The sequence below is a fragment of the Giraffa tippelskirchi genome, chromosome 10 (genome assembly GCF_054371585.1).
Source record: "Giraffa tippelskirchi isolate mGirTip1 chromosome 10, T2T-mGirTip1v1.2.pri, whole genome shotgun sequence".
Classification (NCBI taxonomy): domain Eukaryota; kingdom Metazoa; phylum Chordata; class Mammalia; order Artiodactyla; family Giraffidae; genus Giraffa; species Giraffa tippelskirchi.
In genome coordinates this window covers 93,171,100-93,193,835 of record NC_137284.1, presented here as the reverse complement: position 1 = coordinate 93,193,835, position 22,736 = coordinate 93,171,100, and the positions used below count along the sequence as shown (strand labels likewise).

General features: G+C 45.7%; 1 protein-coding gene and 1 long non-coding RNA gene across 2 annotated transcripts in view; one reads left to right on the top strand and one right to left on the bottom strand.

Moving 5' to 3' along the window:
* LOC145524154 (uncharacterized) overlaps positions 1–21,506 on the top strand; it is a 44,995-nt gene extending 23,489 nt beyond the window's left edge. Inside the window, exons 3-4 of the long non-coding RNA XR_014067260.1 lie at positions 16,413–16,557; positions 20,285–21,506. This is a non-coding gene — a long non-coding RNA (uncharacterized LOC145524154). The remainder of the gene's footprint in view (positions 1–16,412; positions 16,558–20,284) is intronic.
* The window catches only part of CDHR3 (cadherin related family member 3), a 45,761-nt gene continuing 31,542 nt past the window's right edge, over positions 8,518–22,736 (bottom strand). The window contains exons 10-17 of the mRNA XM_081535907.1: positions 22,493–22,719; positions 20,351–20,522; positions 18,560–18,810; positions 16,391–16,572; positions 14,289–14,302; positions 12,776–12,807; positions 11,055–11,103; positions 8,518–9,523 (exon numbers count right to left, since the gene is read on the bottom strand). Coding sequence (XP_081392033.1) covers positions 9,219–9,523; positions 11,055–11,103; positions 12,776–12,807; positions 14,289–14,302; positions 16,391–16,572; positions 18,560–18,810; positions 20,351–20,522; positions 22,493–22,719 — 1,232 coding nt within the window. The 3' untranslated portion in view covers positions 8,518–9,218. The remainder of the gene's footprint in view (positions 9,524–11,054; positions 11,104–12,775; positions 12,808–14,288; positions 14,303–16,390; positions 16,573–18,559; positions 18,811–20,350; positions 20,523–22,492; positions 22,720–22,736) is intronic.

The following is a 22,736-nucleotide window of genomic DNA, read 5'->3' as shown; positions in this document are numbered from 1 at the left end:
TCAGGGAAGAGCTACTTGGTCAGAGGATCCGTCTGAGGGTTCAGTTATCTGACACCTTTCCACACCAGAACACAAATCGAAGGACATAACTGAGCCCTTCAGCATAGGCTCTGAGGAGGCACACCCAGGTTGGTGTCCTGGCTCTGTGACCTCTGGGCAAGGTCCCTTATCTCTCCACCCCTCAGCTTTCTCATTAAAATGCAGCTAACCAGGCTATCCTCAGAGGGCTCTGAGGGTTTGGAGTTCATGTAACTAGTGTACCCAGCCTATGTTAGACACACAATTGCAATCCAGAGGTTTGTCCAGACCTGTCTGCAGACTGCTCAGGTGCAGAGGAAGTTCAGTGAGGTCAACCAGCACTCCAGACCATGGACTACCTCCTCATGCCAGAGCTTGACAGTGTCTGGGAAGGGCTGACACTATCGCATCCTGGGCCGAAGGATGTGATAAAACATTTTAAAACATTTGTTTATTTCAAAAGTTTGTGACCGCCTAGTGGATTGCTGGTGAGAACGTAAAATAGTGCAAGGACTTTGAAAAAGAGTATCATGGATTCTCAAAAAGATCAATATAGAAATATCATATGACTTAGCATTTCCACTCCTAGGTATGTAACCAAGAGAAATTACAGAGTGTGTCCATACAAGAACTTGTACACTAATATCCAGTGCACATTATTCATGATAGCCACAAGGTGGAAATAACCCAAATGTCCATTAGTTGATGAGTAGATAAATAAAACGTGGTATACTCATGCAACAGAGCATTATTCAGCCATAAAAAGAAATACAGCGCTGATATCTGCTACAACATAGATAATTCTTGAAAACATGCAAAGTGAAATAAGCCAGATAATACAAAAGGACATATATGATATGTTTTCTATTCATACGAAATAGCCATAGAGACAGACAGTAGGTTAGTGGGTGTTAGAGCTTGGAGAGTTAGATAGTGGTGATGGTTTCACAACTCTGTGAATATACTTGAAAACCACTGAATTTATTGGTATGTGAATTAAATCACAAAACCAATAAAATTGTTACCAAATAAAAAAGACAGCTTAGCATATCATTTTGAGGGTGTTCTGACTGTGGAAGAACAGATGAGATGGGCAGTACAGGGAATGGAGGAGCTCTTGTGAGCCTCATCTCTAAATCAGATTAACCAGCTTCCCTCCCTCAGCCACAGATTGTTTCTGGACCCTGTAGGAATCACAAGCCTTCTGAGTGCACTGGGGCCCCACATGGGCAGCAGGATGCTCTCGTCTAAGCACTGGGCCTGCCTCACTTAGCAGGCACCACACAAGAAAACTGCAAAGCTCACAAGCATGCTTAACACTTGCAAGGATCATGTTCTCCAAACCCCAAATCAGGACTGATAACTAAGGTTCACACTCACAGGAATGGTAGGAGATACCATTTTAAGTAGTGACTGTCTCCAAAACTCCCATCTTGAGGCTCCAGTTTTCCAGCACACACTCACCTCCCTATTTCCTTCTAAACTGATTTGCTAAGACTTTAGACTTTCTTGGAAGTCACAGGCCACAGTTTTTTTGTACAACTCAGGTCTCCTGGTAAAAGGCTTTTAATCAGAACTGTACTTTTTTAGATTGTGAGCTAATCTAACACATGGCTTGGATGAATAAGGTACCTGCGACCTTTTCCATAGCAGGGCACTGAGTTCAGACCGAGAAAATGCCATCCAAGTCTGTTTGCTCTGCTTCTATGAAGCCTGTTTGGAATCTTGACAGGGTTCAGTTCAATACATAGAAACTCTAAGGGCTTCTCTCTCATAGTGTGTTCGTGTGTACACACACACACCCACCACCACCACCACCACCATCACCACTCCAGACAGCAATAACAGTGGGTTTCACAGCCTGGTCAGGGGGCAGTTGCATTCAGGAAGCATTGTTTGGTGTTATGTGAAATAACTGTATTTGGAAGCTTCCACTGAGGGAGTGGCTAGACCCCACAAGGGCACCTATATTTAAGATGGGAATTGGCCCAGGGGAACTCAGGGCTTCTTTCACAGCTGAAGCACTCCTTCCAAAAGGTTCTTCAAGGTTTCCATGTGCCCACCACCCTGAACCAAGCCACTGCCATCTAATACCTGGATTAATCCAAAAGCCACCTCATTGGCCTCTCTACTTCCACCCCTGCTCCCTGCCTCCCTCAAGTGAATTCTCAAATCAGCACTCTGAGAGAGGATTTAAAACAGAAAATATGTTGCACTCCTAACCCTGCCATGTTTCCTCATCACATTCAGAGTAAAAGCCAAACTCTACCATGGTTTACAAAGCCCTACATGATGAGCATCTCCTCCCTCACTGCCTCATCATACACTCCACAGACTACACATCCCCAACCCCACCCCCAGATATGCTCCCACTTTCCCACACACACCTGTGCAAAGGCGTTTCCTCCGGTCCTGGTGTTCATCATTGTTCCTCCAGCTAATCCTCAACCTGGTTTTCCCTTTGCGCTCTCTGCCTGGGGTCTCTTAGCAGTTACCTGCATGACTCTTTGCCTCTCACCTAACCATGGGGCCTTCTTTGACCACACTATTTAAAGCAGCCATGCCCACCCTTCATAACCCTGACCTTGTTCATAGTTCTCAATAGCTTTTACCACCATTAAAATATCATATATTTATACATAAAGGATATATATACCTATGATATGTGCATACATATGAGATATGAATACATATGATATATATGTACATGTGTATAACCTGTTTATCTATCATTTCTATGGAAATAAATAAAGGCTAACTATATGAGACCTGGGTTCAATCCCTGGGTTGGGAAGATCCCCTGGAGAAGGAAATGGCAACCTGCTCCAGTACTCTTGCCTGGAGAATCCCATGGACAGAGGAGCCTGGTAGGCTACAGTCCACGGGGTCGCAAAGAGTCGGACACGACTGAGCGACTTCACTTAACTATATGAGAAAAGCAAAGCATATTTATTTGTACCTTACTATAGTAAGCAAGTCAGCCACCATCACTCTTGTTTTGGCAGAGACTCAAAGGCGGGCAGAGGGATGGGAAAGCTTTGTAGTGGAACAAAGGGAAGGCTCAGGGTGCCCTTATTGGAGGCTGTCAGCCTGGGGAAGCTGTCAGTGAGCTCACTGGAGGGAGTACATGCTATGGTGTACATTTAGTTTTCTCTGGCTGGTCCTAAGTTAGAAGTGGAGATAAAAATTAGGGAATCTGACTGTTATTAATCAAGTCCTGGCCATTTGGGGCTGATTGTTACAGAAGTTATTGTTTAGCTTCCTGGATTGTTACTAGAGACAGCCATTCAGCTTCCTGCAAGTCTGACTTATGGCAGGCTGGCTTCCCAGGCTGTTTATTGTAGATAAGGGGGTTGGTTTCCTGGGCAGGTTCCTGCAGGTTGCATGGGCCCAAGTTCTATTTTTATATATGGTTGGGCCATCGTCCATTTGAATATTCAGTCTCTTATCCCTCAACAGTCGCTCAGTCATGTCCAACTCTTTGCAACCCCATGAACCAAAGCACGCCAGGCCTCCCTGTCCATCACCAACTCCTGGAGTTTACCCAAACTTATGTCCATTGAGCCAGTGATGCCATCCAGCCATCTCATCCTCTGTCGTCCCTTTCTCCTCCTTCCTTCAATCTTTCCCAACATCAGGGTCTTTCCAAATGAGTCAGCTCTTCGCATCAGGCAGCCAAAATATTGGAGTTTCAGCTTCAACATCAGTGCTTCCAATGAACACCCGGGACTGATTTTCCTTAGGATGGACTGATTGGATCTCCTTGCAGTCCAAGGAACTCTCAAGAGTCTTCTCTCACAGTTCAAAAGCATCAATTCTGCGGCGCTCAGCTTTCGTTATAGTCCAACTCTTGCATCCATACATGACTACTGGAAAAACCATAGCCTTGACTAGATGGACCTTTGTTGACAAGGTAATGTCTCTGCTTTTTAATATGCTGTCTAGGTTGGTCATAACTTTCCTTCCAAGGAGCAAGCGTCTTATAATTTCATGGCTGCAATCACCATCTGTAGTGATTTTGGAGGCCAGAAAAATATAGTCAGCCACTGTTTCCACTGTTTTCTCATCTATCTGCCATGAAGTGATGGGACCAGATGCCATGATCTTAGTTTTCTGAATGTTGAGCTTTAAGCCAACTTTTTCACTCTCATCTTTCACTTTCATCAAGAGGCTCTTTAGTTCTTCTTCACTTTCTGCCATAAGGGTGGTGTCATCTGCATAGCTGAGGTTATTGATATTTCTCCCAGCAATCTTGATTCCAGCTTGTATTTCTTCCACCCCAGCGTTTCTCATGATGTACTCTGCATATAAGTTAAATAAGCAGGGTGACAATATACAGCCTTGACGGACTCCTTTTCCTATTTGGAACCAGTCTGTTGTTCCATGTCCAGTTCTAACTGTTGCTTCCTGACCTGCATACAGGTTTCTCAAGAGGCAGGTCAGGTGGTCTGGTATTCCCATCTCTTTCAGAATTTTCCACAGTTTCTTGTGATCCACACAGTCAAAGGCTTTGGCATAGTCAATAAAGCAGAAATAGATATTTTTCTGGAACTCTCTTGCTTTATCAGTGATCCAGCAGATGTTGGCAATTTGATCTCTGATTCCTCTGCCTTTTCTAAAACCAGCTTGAACACCTGGAAGTTCATGGTTCACGTATTGCTGAAGCCTGGCTTGGAGAATTTTGAGCATTGCTTTACTAGCGTGTGAGATGAGTACAATTGTGCGGTAGTTTGAGCATTCTTTGGCATTGCCTTTCTTTGGGATTGGAATGAAAACTGACCTTTTCCAGTCCTGTGGCCACTGCTGAGTTTTCCAAATTTGCTGGCATATTGAGTGCAGTACTTTCACAGCATCATCATCCCTCACTAGAATGTAAACATTAGGAATGTTGTTTTATTTACTGCTCTCTTCCTGGAGCCTAGAACAGTGCCTCAGACCTAATCAGCACTCAGTAACTGTTTGTTGATCACCATCATGTTTGTGTAAATCTAGTTAGAGAAGTGGTACTCTGCTACATGACTTGGGTCGGGAACCAACTGTCAACTTGCTTAATTCTATTCAGTTTTACAAATGTTTGTTGAATACTTGCCACGCCTCCAGAAGGCTCTATATTGGCTGTGGTTATTCATCCCAGGTGACACAGGACAAGCACTGGATGAAAATTGATTGACAACCAAGGTTCTGAATGCTTTAGCCTTCGCTCAACGTTCTCTTCTCTCCCACTGTGGACTCACAGCTAGCTCTAACAGTCCTTCAGTGTCCAGGTCGTCCCTCACACTTTCAGAGTGCTGTGGCCCCATCTGCTTTCTCCCACACCCACTACCCACAAAACTCATTTATTTAACGTGCAGTGCCTGCAGGGTGGCTGCTGTCTTTTCAAAGAGCTAGTTATCATCTCAGTTGGGTTAGTCCTTTGAGCAGGAGCCACATCTCACCTTCCATACATGTAGTGGGGTCTCAGTGATGAGTCTACCCCCCATTCCCCACTCCATCCTGTGACTGACCTTTTCCTGGCCTCAGGATACGTCCATCCTCCACATAAGGAAGTCACACCTGACTCAGAGCTGCCATCCAGAGGTTATAAGCAGTACGCTGTTCAGATAACCCAAGACTGGGGCCCCTCCTTGGGCATCTCAAGTATTTTCTAATAAAGGCTCCCTATGAAATTTTTTTTTTTGGCCAAGCTGAGCAACATGCAGGATCTTAATTTCCTAACCAGGGATTGAACCTGTGTCCCCTGCATTGGGAATGCGAAATCTTAACCGCTAGACCACCAGACAAGTCCCCACATTAATTTTTTTTTTTAATATTTAAATGATTCTGAAATATATTTTCTAACAAAAAGGAAATTCCAGGCTTGGGTTAATTTATCTTTCAAATAGAACACTCAAGGAACCAAGAAACAGACCAGGATGGGAGTGCAAATAGAATCTTTGAGGATGCATCACAGCAGGCTGCCTGCAGCCACAGCAGGCAGAGTGTAAGCTCTGCAAGGGCAGGGCCCTGGGGCTGCTGTGTTGACAATGAGTCAACACCTGGCACACAGTATTTGCTCCGTAAACATTTATTGAATGAATGGGAGGTGTAAACACACACATTAAGTTTGAAATGAGAAATGCCAAGTTTCAATAGCCATCATTTTCTAGATTCACTCATTTGGTTGCTTTAATTTTCTCAGCCATTACAAAACACATTACACAAAAAGGCAAACGATAGATCTACAGACGTAAAGTGAAGTCGTTCAGTCGTGTCTGACTCTTTGCGACCCCATCGACTGTAGCCTACCACGCTTCTCCATCCGTGGGATTTTCCAGGCAAGAGTACGGGAGTGGGTTGCCATTTCCTTCTCCCTACAGACATGCTGCTGCTGCGTCGCTTCAGTCGTGTCGGACTCTGTGCGACCCCATAGATGGAAGCCCACCAGGCTCCGCTGTCCCTGGGATTCTCCAGGCAAGAACACTGGAGTGGGTTGCCATTTCCTTCTCCAGTGCATGAAAGGGAAAAGTGAAAGTGAAGTCGCTCAGTCGTGTCCGACTCTTCGAGACCCCATGGACTGCAGCCTACCAGGCTCTTCTGTCCATGGGATTTTCCAGGCAAGAGTACTGGAATGGGGTGCCATGGCCTTCTCCCACAGACATGAGAGAGGGCTATAAGGAGCGTAAGCATCATTGCCCAGTTTTTCTTCACACATGCTCTGAACAAAAGGGGACAGCGATGCAGACCCCGCTTCCTACTGAGCACGAGGGAAATCTCCAGCTTCAGAATTCACCATGATTTCTGTGGATCCTTCTGTGGCCTGATCTCTGAACATGTTTGCTTTAATTTTTAATGACTCAGAATCAGGCAAGTCAACATTAGATACAATAAATTTATATATGATTAAGTCCTTGGGAGAGAAATGTGAGAGAAGTTATACATGGTTCTCAATGGTCCCTGGCTTGATTTTACTCAGATAATTTATTTTTCAAACCTGGTTTAAATGACCTAGCCCTGGACCTGAGACTTCTGATGCCCCCAATCAAATAGTCCAATATGCAAAAGAAAAAGGCAGTTTCTCTTGGCAGAAGTTTCCTGATACCACTCCTGACCCATGTCTTGGGCTCCTCAGTGTTCACATCTTGGGGCTTGGAAGACAATCAACTCTTCCTGCCCATCAACAGGGAAAGAAATGATTCTTCAAGCAGACCCTGGGCTTCGAGAGGTCCCTCCCTGTGCCTAACCTAAATCTCTCTTTCTGTCTGAGAAGCACATCCCCTCCTGCCCTGTCATCACAGGAGAAGGGAGAACAGCTGTTCACCACCCTCCTTTTAATCATCCTTAATGGGCTCGTAAACAGTTATCAGGCACCCCCTTCAGCCTTTTCGGAGCTTCATTTTACTTACATTGAGGCTGAGAGCTTCTGAGGAAGGCCTTTTACTCGGGGGCTCCGAGTCTTAAATGCGTAATCAGCCACTTCACCCACTTTAACCTCCACAAATGAGCAGCTCTGCCTTCTTTGCAAAATTTAAACCTATTCAAGGGAGTTCCCTGGCAACCAACCCCTATTAATAAATCACACTTGCTCTAGGCCAGGACGGGGCATTTTCTAAATGTTTCTTTTTCTTGAGAAGTCACACCAACGACAGCAGGCACACAATAAACAGTGCAGCTGCTCCCTCCCAAGTTCTGCATTTGCAAGGTGGATCCTCGCTGCCTTGTACAGGCCATCCTGGGCCTGAGGGAGTTCTCATCTGACACCCCAACTGGGAAAGTGGGTACTGCTCCAGTGGACTCTCATCTAGTCCTTTCTTGTGGTCACAGCAGCTAAGGAGCAGGACGTGGAGTGAAGGTGAGGATTGCTCGGCCTCTACCAGGCACACAGTGAAAATTTCCGTTTCCTGTTCCGTCACAGGAAGGCCTATGTTAGGGTCATTGCTTGTGCCCACAGTGAATGTCTCAGCTGTATGAATGGCTAGGGCTTCCCGTTATGTCTCTACTCTGAGTCCTATGGTCTCCCTCAAGAGGAGGTAGAGAGAGAGCTGGGCAGGCAGGTTTCAGGGTTGATGTTGTTTTAGCTTTGCAAAAAAGAGTAGCTTTATTTCAAGAGGAATTTTCACCAGGATGGCTAAAATGAAAAGGACTGACACCACCAAGTGTTGACCAGGGAGGAAAGCAATCAGGGCCCTCCATCATTGCTGGTGGAAGTGTAAACTGGAGCTACCAACTTCAGACTTCTCAGATTCCAGCAATGGCTCTGGCCCTCCCACTCCTAGGAATAGGCTCAGAAGAAACAAGTGTTTGTGCTACCGAAAGATGTGGAAAAGGAAGTTCACTGTGCTGTAACCTCTAATAGTAAAAAACAAAAACAAAAACAAAAACTGGGAGCAGCCACCTAAATGTGGGATGGATAAATGACATGTGGTAGATTCCCTCAATGGGATATGATATACAGTGAAGAGACCTGGATGGTTACACACAGACATGATGCTTAGTAAAAGGAGCCAGACACAAAAGAGTGTGTTCTGTGTAATCCCATTTATAGGAAATTCCAAAAAGGCAAAAGTAATTTATGACAATAAAGACCCGAATAGTGGTTGCCTCTGGCAGGAGTCTACATGGTATCAAGCTGAGTGCCTTAGATCTGTGCGCTTTATTGCATTATCAGTTTTACCTTAATGAGAAAGAATTAAAGGTATCTAGTGTGTTTTCTTCTTTCCAGATGAACAACTTATTATTTATTCATCTTTTTTTTCCCCCCACTGCTCTGCCTCTTTAGAAAAAGATTAGATGTGACTTACAATGGTGTTGAACTGTATTTATCAGTGAAGAAATCTGGGAGACACTAAAATTAAGGCAGGAAAAAAAAAAGGTGGAACCAGATGAGAGGGGAGCCCTTGGAATTTAGGCAGCAGGTTTCCTGTGCTTCCTAAGGGCGAATGGAATGGAATGGGGCTTCCTAGAGTCAACATGAAGAAGAAACACAAGTCCACATTTAAGTTAACAGTCCAGCTGATCAGAGGTACAGATAATTGAGCAAAACCACTCCTGGGCCATTTCAGAAACAGGCAACTCTGGGATCAAATCCATTTCTGTTTAAAGTTTGTCAAACATTCCTTCTGGGACCCTGGATCCCCTACATTTTCTGCCTCCCCCCCTGCCCTCGAAGAACGTAAGGTGAAGCAGCATCCAGACAGTCAAGTTCTCTCGCTGCATTGCCCAGTTCACTTCTCTGGGTGCGGTTTGGGGGATGCCCCTCTCGTGAAGGCTGGGTTTCTGTTCTTTGGGGTGCTCGGCATGCTGTCCTGGCTCCTGGGCCCCAGGCCTGCATCCTCAGCCTGGACTTTGCTGCTCAGACCATCTCCTTCCTTGTGGGTGCTCCTTGGTGGCCTGGTCCCTTCCCGAGGGACAGGTCTTCTTGGAGCACCTCCCTGGGGGCTGGACTCTTTCCATTTTGGCATTTGGTTTAAGGAGTTTTTCCACTTTCTGGCTCCAGTTTTTGAGTTGAATTCATATATTGCCCCAGTAACTAGGGGGAAAAAGAAATACACATCCAATATATAAACAAAGGAATCCAAGTGCTTCTCTGCTCCCCCCCTGCACTCAGCTCTCATCTCACCCCCAGCTAGAAAGAAGGAAAGCAGGCTTGTGAAAAACACAGACAATCTTCACCAGCCTGCCCTTTCCAAGAGCTGAGCTGCGTGGCTCTGACCACACGGGTAGCAGATCTCAATGCTTCCCTGGAAAGAAAGGTTTAAGAGAGTCTCTTCCTCAGTGGCTTAGATGGTAAAGAATCTGCATGCAGTACAGGAGCCCTGGGTTCTATCCCTGGGTCGGGAAAATCCCCTGGAGAAGGACATGGCAAGCCCCTCTAATATTCTTGCCTGGAGAATCCCATGGACAGAGGAGCCTGGTGGGCTGCTGTCTATGGGGTCGCACAGAGTCGGGCATGACTGAAGCTTCTTAGCAGTAGCAGCAGCAGCAGAGATTTACAGACACAGACCCACAGATCTGGCCCCTGTTGAGATGATGCAAGGGAGCCATTTTTATCATGTCGGAGCCAGCAGATGCTAATTGGTGTTTGTTCACATTAGTCCAGTTGGCTCATTTCTTCCTTTTTCCTTCTCTCAAACACACAGACGTAGGAGAACAGCCTCGGCCCTTCCTGGCTTTTGCCCCAGAAGATCTAGTTTCCAGCATGCCCCTGCTCCTGCAGCACGAGTGGCCTCTCAGGCAGAGGATCCCACCAGCACTTATGCTAATGTGGGCGCATTATGGTAACAAGTACCTAATAATAGAGGGAAATTTAATTCCAGCAGCCGCAGCAGCCTTCCCTGGAGAGGAGCCATCCTCCTTCCGAGGAGGACCAAGCCGAGCCGTTCACATGTGAGGGTGGCAGGAAGCCAACACACTTGCCTCCTGAATTTGGTTTCCTTCCCTTTATTCACGTCTATAATTGAGCCTTTGTAAGTGAAGGGATGTGTGTGAAGGAGCTAAATTTGGAGCTGATTTCATGGGGGTGATGAGAGCTCTGGAGGCCAGCTTTACCTTATGTTCATCTTGCCGACCAAGAAGGAATTCTTGGCCCTGATCAAGGGAAAAAAGAAGCCAAGCTTGCCATTTCTCCATATCTCTCATTACCAACAGGATGGTGTTAGAAGTGTTCAGAAAGGATGGAAGGAGTGGGGACGAGAGTGGGGGGAGATGGAGTCCCAGTAAGCAGGAAAAAAAGTGGGTTATTAAATTCACAAATTCCCTGAGTTGGTTTGTGATTCAGGAAAGGGAGGCTAGAGAGAGGCATGGTCCTTGAGGGGGAGCCTCTAGGTGGAAACCTTCTGAAGCCTCACACGTGATCATATGCTTGAACATCAGCCAGCCAGCTCTGCTTTGAGCTGATCTCATGTTACAGGGAAGCCTGGAAGAGTCAGCATTGTGTAGGACCGCAACCAAGTGGATTGACAGACTTGAGTGAAGAGCAGGACATCTGATAGGGTCCTCCATGACTCTATCAGCCTGGACTATGAAGAGCCCACTGATAGGCGGCACTGCCATGTAATTACCTGGGTCTGCGGCTTCTCCATCAAAGACTGTGTTCATCTGGATTGTTTCCTAAGGAAAAGAGACAGTTTCAAGCACAGCTCTATACTCCTCCTCCCAGGTGAGGCTGCTCTTCCTTACAGCCCAGATTCCTCAGCCAGGGCCTACCTGACATTTATTTATTCCATAGGTGCTGTGCTAGGTGCAGGGGACACATCGGTGGAGAGGAAGGGGTGGTTACTGCTTGCAGTCAAGCAGGAGCCATTGACAAAGAGGCATTGCAATATACAGTGATGAAGACTATGATGAGGGAATATAGGATACTATGGGGTCATGGGGCAGGGGGTGGGAAGAAGCCATTTAATGCAGACTTGGGGGTAGGAAAGCACCCTGAGTAAATTCTATCTAAGCTGCACAGAAGCAAGAGCAGAAATGCCATGCAACACTGGCCAAGGTCGACATCATCCAAGATCTGCCAAGCAGATGTTATATGCAGGACAGGCACAGAGCCGAGGCCAGTGCAACGTTGCATCTGGGGCTGGCCTGCCTCACCTAAGCCTGGGGCTCCAGGCCTTTTTCTTCCCCAGATCTGTATTCTGTGCTGCCCTCCAGTATCTGACCTCTGCCCCATAGAGACACCCCGCCCCTCACATCGTGCCCTTCCATGATGCCATTCTTCAGCAGGCTTACAAGGATGGTGTTTGGAGTTTAGTGGGCCTTCCACCCCTGTTTTCATCACATAAGCCATTACCTACCCACTTGCCCACAACTCCCTGCTGTGAAAAGAGAAGGAATGGAGATTGTATAGCTTTCATCCATTTGATCAGCTCAGAAGCTTCACTATTTACAGTCTTGGGAATTGATTTATTTAATCGATGAATGTCATTGTACATAATTCTTAGTCTCTGTGTGGCATCACAATAAGACCCAGGAGACAAGGGATCACCTTTTCCTTCTGTTTGTACACAGACTGGTACCTATAAGAGCTTAGAGGTCTGAAGCAGCATTTCCTCCTCATCCTGCATATCATTTCCCAAACTCATGGGTCTTCGGTCATAACAGAGTCCTATTATCAGGGACCAGGGAAACCTGGAGTGGTCACCTTCAAAATCTGTCACTTCCCATGGGGTGCATCAGATCAGTGAAAGAAAAACAAAGAGGTCAGGTGAAGAGGCAATTCCCCAGCTATCCTATAACGCTTTGCATTTGCATGACTCTTCACAGTTTTCACAATATTTCCCCACCTATTATCTCATTCCACCGATGAAGAATCTAAAGCTTAAAGAGGCCGAGGGATCCCCGATATCAAGGTCACATGGCCAAGCAGAGAGAGCCATTCCCAACCCCATGCACTACTCTTTTTCTATCACTTTTCCCACAAGGTTGTGGAAAAGCGAAACAAAATTAAATCCCACTGAAGGCTGAAGCACCAGTTCTGGTCTTGAAGTTCCTCCCCACCTCCCCCAACTCACTCTCCTGGAGAAGTGATGTGGATAATAAACACCACTATTCAATATTTATGAAATCCAGTTCTTCTGCAAATATATCAGCAGACAAGTTCAGTGGAGGGAACAAATTCTATCAGGAGCTCGTCACACAGCAATCAGTTCCAGTGGCCACGTACAGGCATCTCCCTGAATGATAAACACTCCCACGGGGCTGTGGCAGGGCTGCCTGGGAGGAGGACGGGAGCCTACCACCCCACCCTCCCCCAACCAGGTATCCAGGGGTCAGCCGTCCTTACCACCATGACCTCTCTCTTTGTTTTCTTCATTTCTGCAGGGAAGAGGACAGAAGTTAAGCTTCTTGGACACTAAATTGACCTTAAAATTCTACCTCCACCATGAGATCTCATCTTCTTTGAGCTTAGTATTGCAGGCACAGCAAACAATTTTCTGTTCCTAGTTATATTTGTTGACAGCCTTCCATCTTCTCAGAAACACACACACATCATACACAATTAAAACAATTTTAAAATTCTTTTTCCATGTTATTGTTATTACTAGAAACTAGCTTTTAAATGGCTTTGTATGTGCATGCTAAGTCGCTTTAGTCATGTCCGACTCTTTGCGACTCTATGGACTGTAGCCAGCCAGGCTCCTTTGTCCATGAGATTTTCCAGGCAAGAATACTGGAGTGGGTTGCCATGCCTTTCTCTAGGGGATCTTCCCAACCGAGGGATCAAACCCAGGTCTGCTGCATTGCAGGCAGATTCTTTACCGTCTGAGCCATCAGGGAAGCCTAGTGCCACTGGGAAGCCCAAAATGGCTTTATAGGTAAATAAGAAATTTGAGGTTGCTACATTGGTTGTGTGAGGATTCTTTGCATCCTTATGCCCTTTTAAAAAAGTAACTAGGATGAGAGATAGTTTGTGAAAACTCTCATTTATTACAACTGTCTGATTTGATATGATGACTAACTACTACAGTCGAATTTCTAACCCTGTTTAGACATCCCTTGTGCATGTCAGATGCATGCACCAATGGCTGGGGTGGTCAGAGCAACCATTTATCAAAAACACTCTTTCCAGTTCTTTGTCCCGTCCCTCCCCATAGCTTGGATTCTCCCTGAGGCCACAGCTTCGGTGGCAGTGGTGACCTCTCCTCAGATGGACTTTGCTCTATTCACCAATGCCCTGAAATCACTCGGGTCTCCCAGTGCATCTGACTGTACCCAGCCCTCATTTCTAACTAGCTTAACCTGAATAACATGAGAAAATGACCAAATCCATTACCCTCTGAGAATAAAGTATCATTTATCCTTAAAAAAAGAGACATTGGTCTAACACGGAGCACTAGCTGTCCCCTCCGTGTGCGGCAGTGCATAGATTCTGCGTTTAACCCACAGAGAATTCTCCATTCCTGACCCGCTTGGTGGGGAACAGACCTTTAGATGCTGATGTTGAACTGACTGGAGGAGACTCAGTAAGGAACAGGCAGGACCAAGTGAGATATCTGAGTGGGCCAAAGGCCCCTTGTAGCCCGCCCTGCCCTCTCCTCCCTCCAGCTGTGTGTGACCTCTGTTTCATTTCCTCCACAGATGATGTGGCAGAAAACCCACCAAGACAGGACTATGCCCTGATTTTCCACTATGTTGGAGTGCTTTTGTATTAGATTGGCCGAAAAGTTCGTTTGGTTTTTTCCACAAGATGTTACAGAAAAAAACCTGGATGAACTTTTTGGCCAACCCAAGAGTACAACAGAGCCAGCAAAAAAACAATAAGAGCAACAAACAAAGGTAACTGACATCATACATACCTACTTTCTTCACCCTGTGAGGGAAGAAAGGATGGATAAGAATTAACCTGAGAGTATTTTGCCCTGGTTTACACGTGATAATATGGAAGCCTTTGGGCAACTGTGTCCCCCAGGATTCAGAGTTTGATTAAGAGAAGGACCAGGGCTGGGGACTAAAGTAAAGAGGACTCCCAGCCCTGCTTCATCACTATTGGGTTGGGACTAAGGAGGTTCTGAGAATTTGATGAGCTTGAAAACTACTGCTTTCTAGAACTTCAGGAACTCTATTTCCTCTGACACACTGAGGGAGGGCCATGACCACCCCCACCAGACAGCTGGGCCATTCTTCCTGGCTGGGCTTCTTCCCCAGCAGCCATCTGACCAGAAGGGGTGGCTTACCCCGGGAAGGTTTGACGACTAGAAGTTAAATTTTGGCTTTCTGTAACATGAAGAGCTGGACACTTGGATCTTAAGACCCTTCCCATGATAATCTTGAATTCTATAGTTCTGTGACCTTAATTTTATTCTTTGTTACTGGACAAATGTTGGTTGCCATAGGACACAACAAATTGCCAAAGAGGCCAGGTCTGGGTCTGAATCACCAGCTAGTTTTTCCTTTTTAAGTCAACCTTGTTGAAAACAATATTTCAAATGTAAATGAAAGCAACCAGGTTCAAGGTGCATATTTAGTCACAAACTGCATGTGAGTTACGGTATCTACGGGATTACTTCCTTTAAGAACTTCTGCCCAAATCCCATTGCAGAGTACCACCATCCTTACAAGCATAAGCATCACTCTTTTGGAGCCAGTTTTTTTCCTCAAATCAATTTGGGAGTAGAGTCCAAATAAAAATGCCTTTTTTAATTTCAGCAGATGCTCAGGGATTTCTTACCTTGAAGTCAAGGTTGCCAATAGCAACGAACATCCCCAATAAATATGGCAAAATGCAATGCACATCTTTATGCTAATACCTTATACTTTTATACAGTCTTTCATCCATAGACTTAAAATTATTTGACAGTATTAGTTAATCTTCAAAATACCTTAAAAAGATGCATGAATCTTATCACCCCTTCTTTTTGCCAGTGAGAAATTCCAAAATTGGAGGTTCCAATACCACAAGATACTTGAGTGTAGAGCTAAACTTGGAATCTAAAGTCCTGTACTCACTGGGACTCAGCCATGAAAAATCATGCAATAAGATTTTTAAAACTAGTGTATTATGCATTTACTTGACATCAGTAACAGTGCTAAGTGCTTCCTTTTCATTTGCTCATTTAATTGTTTGGTTTTCAAATAAAGAAATTGAGATTCACAGAGGTTGTCATTGCTTAAAACCATGTACTCAGAAAATGGTAGAGCCAAGATTTGAACCCTAGCCTTATCTGACTCCAAAGCACAGGCTGAGAAACCCTCGTGTTCTCGTTGTAAGAGCTACTGAGACTCAAGAAACTGGCTCTGGAGAATCTTATAACAATTCAGTGCTTTCTGCACTTCACTCTAGTACCTCCCTTTAGCTGGTAATAGATACTCTGCAGAGCGTCATTGAAAGAGGCATATTAGTGAGCAGGCGAGGATCCAAGGGAGAAGAAGCAGACCTGCGTTTACAGCCCTCAAGAGGGAGGGATCAGGGCCACATGCAAAAGAACAATGATTATTTAGTCACACCAAAGCCCAGTTGAGTCACTGGAGCCAAAAGCTTAATTCCCTTATTAGTTTCTCGTGCTTCCTCTAATTCCATCCCATTTTTTAAATATTTCACAAATAACAGCACAGCATATTCTACTACTACTCATGACTGGCCTTGTTTCTGAAGCTTTTATCCAGGACAAGGTTACCAAGAAATTGAAACTCCAATTTCACTGAGAACACATTAAGGACAGGCAGGTGCCAGGGAAAAGCGAAGGAAGGGTTTTCTGGTCTGGCAGTTGGTGAAGGAGGTCTACCAGGACAAGGAGAGCTGGATGCCTTCCCCATGTCTCTGTTTGCTTCCTTCATTCCAGACACCCTCTCTACCCTGTGGAGAAATCTGAACTGTCTACCTTTTCTTCTCCAGATATCACCAGAAGCAGTGTCCTCTGAAAGGAAATGATGGAAGGGACCCAGCCCACTGGCAACTTACAGAGGTTTCTTGTGCTTTGCAGTCTTGCAGGGACAGTGTCTGTGGATGGCTTTGGCCAGCAGGACGATCATGGACAACAGGAGACCCAGAAGCAACATGGAGCCCAAAGTGATGACAAAAGGCACATACCAGGCAGATGGAGAATACACGTTCTTCCTCAGGATCTGGTAGGTGATCCTTGGCTTGAATGATAGAAGCAGGAGAGTGAGTGGAGGCAGGTGGGTGTTTGACTTCAGCACCCTCTCTTGTCGGGAGGCTGAGTGTTCGTTCTGCTCTGTTCTTGCTCTAAATATCTGATATCTGTGTGCTCCTCTTTCTAGCTGCTTTAACCCATCACATTATTTAAAGTCTTGCCATACATCATCCAAGGAAATGGCAACCCACTCCAGTATTCTTGCCTGGAAAATCCTGTGGACAGAAGAGCCTGGAGGGCTATGGTCCATGGGGTTGCAAGAGTCGGACATGACTTAGCAACTAAACCACCATAGACCAAAGCCCAGAAAATGTAGGGAACTGGGAAGCAACTCTAGGCTTAATTTCATTTACTCTCTTCCCCTTACCCAAAGATGAAAATTCCTTTGGCATTTTTTCCCCTCTCAAATCATGGCATAATCTAGGGACTAACATAACCATTGTCTTTCACTGGGAAGGCATGAGCCATGAAAGTTGGTTGTTGTTTTTTTTTTTTAATACTTTGTAGGCTTGTCAGTGTTCACTCACTAGCAGCTGCATTGCCAGCTGAGCAGGCTGTTATCACAGTGAGACCTCAAGTTCAGTGTTTGCTTCCCGGAGCAGGAGATAGATAACAAACAAGTTATAGAGATTTCCAGATGGAGGATGTCACAACTGGGTTGTGTAGTAAGTCCCAGAAAGATGGCGGTTCCTTATTTAGAGGCACTGACTGGCTCCTACCATCACTGAAAGCTCTTGAGGTCACCTAATGCCTCCATTCATTGGAAGGAGAGGAGAGGAACATTCAGCGGCTCTTGGTAAGACTGAGAAGCAGAGTTTAAACACCTATCATAGGTTGCTTTCTGAGGTTCTGATTCCTTCTGGTGTACTCCAATTGTGGGGCTGCTGGCCAAGGGCACAACTTTTACTAGGAGCAGGAGGAAAGGGGACAGAAGAGTCTGTACGAATAGAAGCCACTTGATCAAGGAGTCAGGGGTGATAATCCTCTTGTCAGATTCTAAGATTCTTCCCTCCTTTATCACACTGATTCTATTGTGGCACCTGCTTATTTTCTTCCTACTGTTTAGGACAATTTGTAGTTAGTTTATTAATTTGCATCCCTGTTTGTAATCTGTCTCCCCCTCTAAATCAGAGGTGCTCAACCTTTAGAGCAATCAAAAGGCTTATTGAAAACACAGATTTCTGGACTCCACCTGCAGAGTTTCTCATCCAGTATACCTGGGGATGTGAAATTCCAGGTTTCAGCATTCTTCCCTGAAGGTCATAGTGATGATCATGGTCGGAGGAGGTATAACTTTAATGTTCTGGGGTGGGCTGAAGAATTTGCTCTTCTAACAAATTTTCAGGTGATGGTGATGTTGCTAGTCTGGGGACTACACTCTGAGAACTACTGACCTATACTAGTAGAATAAGCTCCATGAGAGCAGAGATCATTTTTACTTATTCTCCAAAGTGTTTGGTGTATTATAGGTATTAAATTCGTATCTGCAGATTGAATGAATGGAATTTTTTTGGAGTGGAGGTGGGGAGTAGAGTACAGTTTGGCAAATAATGACTCTTCAAAAGAAGTAGAGAAGAGCAACTGGCAGCTTAGCTGCTTTCATGGACAATGATTCTCAATAGCTCTTAGGAGCAAGCAGAGGGGCTTGTGAAGGCAGCAACATGTCCATGAATATTGGCTCCTTTGTCACAAGGACTCTGGATGGTCAATACCTGATCTCTTACAAGTCTGCATAAATGCACATCCTTCTTTACCAGATTAGGAAAAGTTAATGGTGCTATAAGCCCAAGGTCTCACCCAGATCTTTTTCTACCACCCAGTGACTAATCCTATCCAACCCATGGTTGGTGGTTCTGTCAGTATCCTAACATTTCAACTCTTTTCAGTCCATCCCATATTTTTCCTAGGTCAGAGGGCCCCACCAATATCAATCACAGGAGATGTATCTGAGGAAGTCCAGCTCCCAGAGCCCTTACCTTGGGAGTTGTGGTGATAATTGTGGTTGGGTGAGGAATGACACTAATACTCAGTGTTACGGTCCCGGTTTCAACAAGAGCCCCAGCTCTCTTCCTGCTGGACAGCAAGTTGTCATCGGTTATGTAGACAAGCAGTTTGTAGTTCCAGATCTTATCAAGCCCACTAGCATAGTCAAAGCGAGTCGCCAGGATCAGGCTTGTAACATTGGACCCAGCGTTGGGAGAGAAAGTGAAATGACTGTTGATGTTGCCTAAATGAGATATGATGCAAGGATTTTGGGAAAAGGAAGAAAAGAGCATGAGGAATAAAGGTTTAAAAGAAAACCGCATCCAGTCTTTTTCCTTAAACACCCACACCGCAGATGTAGATTGTTTCTGATGTACCAAGGTAGGGGTCAATGATAGAATATGGTCCTTAACTGCTCCAGAGATTTCATGAGTGAAATCTGGTTGTGTTGCTCACAACCAGTGTGGCTGCAATGAAAACAAGAGCAGAAAAGGGCACCAGCACATGTGTCTCAGGAGAATGGCTGCCATCCTGCTGAGCGTCAGGCAGAAACCTAACAATCCTGGTGTGGTCAGTGATCACCGTCGGCATTCGTTTAGTAACCATGTGTAACTCATGCTCAGACCAATCAGTGGGCAGCAAGAAGGAAGGGGGGCCACGGTCCCTAGCCACAGGCCAAATTCACTCCACGTCTTTCATGGAACGTGGCTGGTCACACCGGTGACAGATGACCCTAGAGTCCTCAAAAGGAAGGTTCCGCCTGCTCAGGCAGGGACTGCAGTCCCCATATCTGCCTCTCTCCACCCTCCTTTGGTGGGGGCCGCAGGCTCACAGTTTAGGGAGCTCGGAGCAGAGAGGCTGCCCCTCCCAAGCAGCCCTTGCTCATTCCTCCAGTGGCTCCAGACTCCTTACCGACTGAAAACCAGTAAATGGAGCAAGGGATGATGCAATTGTTACTCCCTTAGCAGCGAAGTGCCCCATTGTAAAGACCTGGAGGGTTCTCAGAATGGATTATTTCCATCTCCGGCAGTTGCAGTTGCTGTCTCCAGGCAGGCTCTGTCCCTGGTGACACAGCCTGCTCGAGAGGCTTCCTGCTGCTTGAATTCCTGCTCTGCCAGGGCTCAGCAGGTGGCCGAGCTGGATTTTTACTCTCTCACGTGAAATTGCTCTGCTTGTTTGGGTTTAAATCTCTGGCCCCAGCACTTCATTAGATGAGCTATTTTGGTCTCATTTCCATTGAGGGGTGCTCTTTTTTCTCTCTCCCACAATGGTATATTTTTAAAGAGAGAAAATGAATGGAGCAGAAGAGAATTCCTGAGGACATGTTTCAAAATGCATTTAATCTATTTCATCTATTATTATCCAGAGAGAGGTTTGGGATCCCCTGCCCCCACTACAGGCTTCCAGCAAAAGAGCTGGGGGAGGAGTTGAACTAAAATATTTTTTTAACTACACTAATCTGATTCATGAATCATGAAGGCTGGGAATGGAAGGGCGGGGAGTCACCATCAATGGGATTCACCCTTCCTTGGGCCTTTGGCCAGCTAAGTATGGGAGTCTGGGAAGAATTAGGTGAGAAGGGGAAGCCAAGGCAGGAAAGAGGGGTTCCAGAACCATTAGACTCCTCATCCCTGCTTTCCTCATTCAAGACAGCCCACCCCTCACACGGTCCCAGATCAGTATGTGAGCTCTGACTCCCATCCCTTCTACCTAAACAGCTGCTGCAGCCTCCAACACCAGGAGCCCTCAGCAAGGATCCAGGAACACTGACATCAGTATCATACCTGCGCCAATGGAGTAACGAAAAGACCTAGGGCTGGAATCAAGGTCAGTACATGTGAGCTTGAAGTTGTGAATATTTGTGCCAACTTTCAGATCCACTGGGATGGCCAGGAAATATGAGTCTGGGGTACAAATTGGTTTTTCATCATTTTCTTCAATGATGTTCACAATAACCTAGAGCAGCAAGAAAGTGGCCTTGTGAAGTAGTTATCATTTAGTCCTTATGTGTGCCGGGCGCTGGGCTGTGTGCTTTTTGTGAATTAGTAAGGTTTAACCTCACCCAAGATAGATAATATGATTATTACCACTTTATAGGTGGGGCAACAGAGGCTTAGGGAGATTAGGTAATTGACCTAAGGCTATTCATTCAGTTGGTGAGTGGTGGAACTGGGATTTGAACTCAGGTTTACCCTATTCCAAGTCCTATGTTATTAACTTATCATGTGTGTGTATGTGTACGTGCATGTGTGCATAATATACATAATAATATATTTCCACACCCCTCACACGCATGCATCTAGACACATGCACTCATCCCCAGATGATGCTGTTTTTTCAGTAACAATGATGGGTCTGTGGTGACCCTCCAATGCTTCCTTGCTTGCTGCCTCTGTGAGTTGGAAGTTCTATCTTTAACTTTGGAAGATACAGCAATGGCTCTCAACACTGGTTCCACTTGTCTGGCCCACTCCAGGCCAAATGAATTAGACTCTCTGGAAGTTGGTGCCCAGGCCTGTTTTTTACGTTCTCCAGCTGATTCTGACATGCAGTCAGGGTTGAGAACCACTGGAATAGAAGGAGGCTACCCGGTTAGCCAGGCTCTCATCTGTAACCCAGGCTATCAGCACCGCACTGAGCTGGTGGTGCTGGCAGGCCACAAGCAGGGGCCAGCCTGTTCTCTTTCATCACCATCTTTTATGCCTGGTGAATTGGAATATGGACTGGGATGCCTGCCAGCACAGAACATTGAATGTCAGCCCTGAAAGGGACTTATGTGATCATCACCCTTTTTAAAAGCTTATGAATTTTTGAGTCGTATTCATTCTACCTTTGAAATTTGGGGATTTCAGCTATTCCTGAGCCTGGGAATAAATTGAAATGTTCTCTCTAGTTAGCTCCCAAAGTGGACTCCATTCATTCCTCTCAAAAACCCAACCTAACAAACACAATTACCTTCAACTAAGCATATCTTTTCCTTAGCTAGTGATGCTGAGCCTCACACATTGTTAAAAACATTGTCCCACTAATTCAAAGCAAGTCATCAGAGGAACTGGACTATTCAGGCATTGGGTTATGAGGTGATTCTCCAGGTGAGAGAGAGAAATCAGGGTACAAAGATTAGCATTGCTCAGACCCCCTTGGAAAATAGGGATCAAAGTTGAGAAATGAACTCTGCCTCCCTGACTCTGAACCAGTCATTTTCTCTATCACATAGGGATGCCTGCCGCTAGCTGAGTTCATTTTGCCTTATGCTTTTTCACTTTATCAATGGGCAAGACCAAGAAATATTTCCCTCTTTGTGGCCCTCATATTATCCTCAAATAGTCCTAAACACTGTTAGCACAGATCACTTAAACCCAGGCTCCTCAAAGTATGGATGTGGACTAGCTCCATAGGCACCACTTGGAAGCATGTCAGAAATATAGGTTCTCAGGCCCTACTCAGACCTCCTGACTCAGAAACACATGTAACCAGATTCTCAGCATCAGAGGTGGCAAAGCAATATAGCCCCATGTCTAGCCAGATCGTTTTTTTCTTAAGACCTAGCCCACCTGCTGTGATGGGGGTGGGTTAGGAAGTTAGGAATAGGGGAAAACTATGAATACTTGGGGGTGATGCACAGCACCAGCCCACCACAAAAGCAAGGGGAAATTTAAAAGCAACGGAAGGAAGCTTGTCCCCCAGGGCAGCCTTCCATCTCAGTGCTTCTCCCAGTCACACACAAACGTGGGCTTACAGATGTCAATCTTTATTTCCTGGCACTCCTGTGTGGGTCTGATTGTGCTGTCTGGGATACCATTAGCCATTTCCTGCAGGAGGTGCCCTTTTAAGATTCTTTATTGCTACAGCCACACCTGGAGAGTGCCAGGGAGACCCAAAGTCAACCACTTGGACACGTGTGAATGCATCACAGCCCCACTCACAGTGACTGAGCTGCTGTCCTCGCTGTTGGTGGCCTGGATTCTGAGAATATAGACAGGGATTGTTTCATAGTCTGCTTTAGTCACCAGCTGGAGTTCTCCCGTTTGGGGATTAATCCAAAATATATTTGGATACTGCTGGCTGGCCCCTCCAGCAGAGATGGAGTACGTGATGCGGCTCTGGGGGAAGTCTTTATCTGTCGCTTGCACTCGTCCAACCTGGGTTCTAGCTGGAAGAATAAAGTGC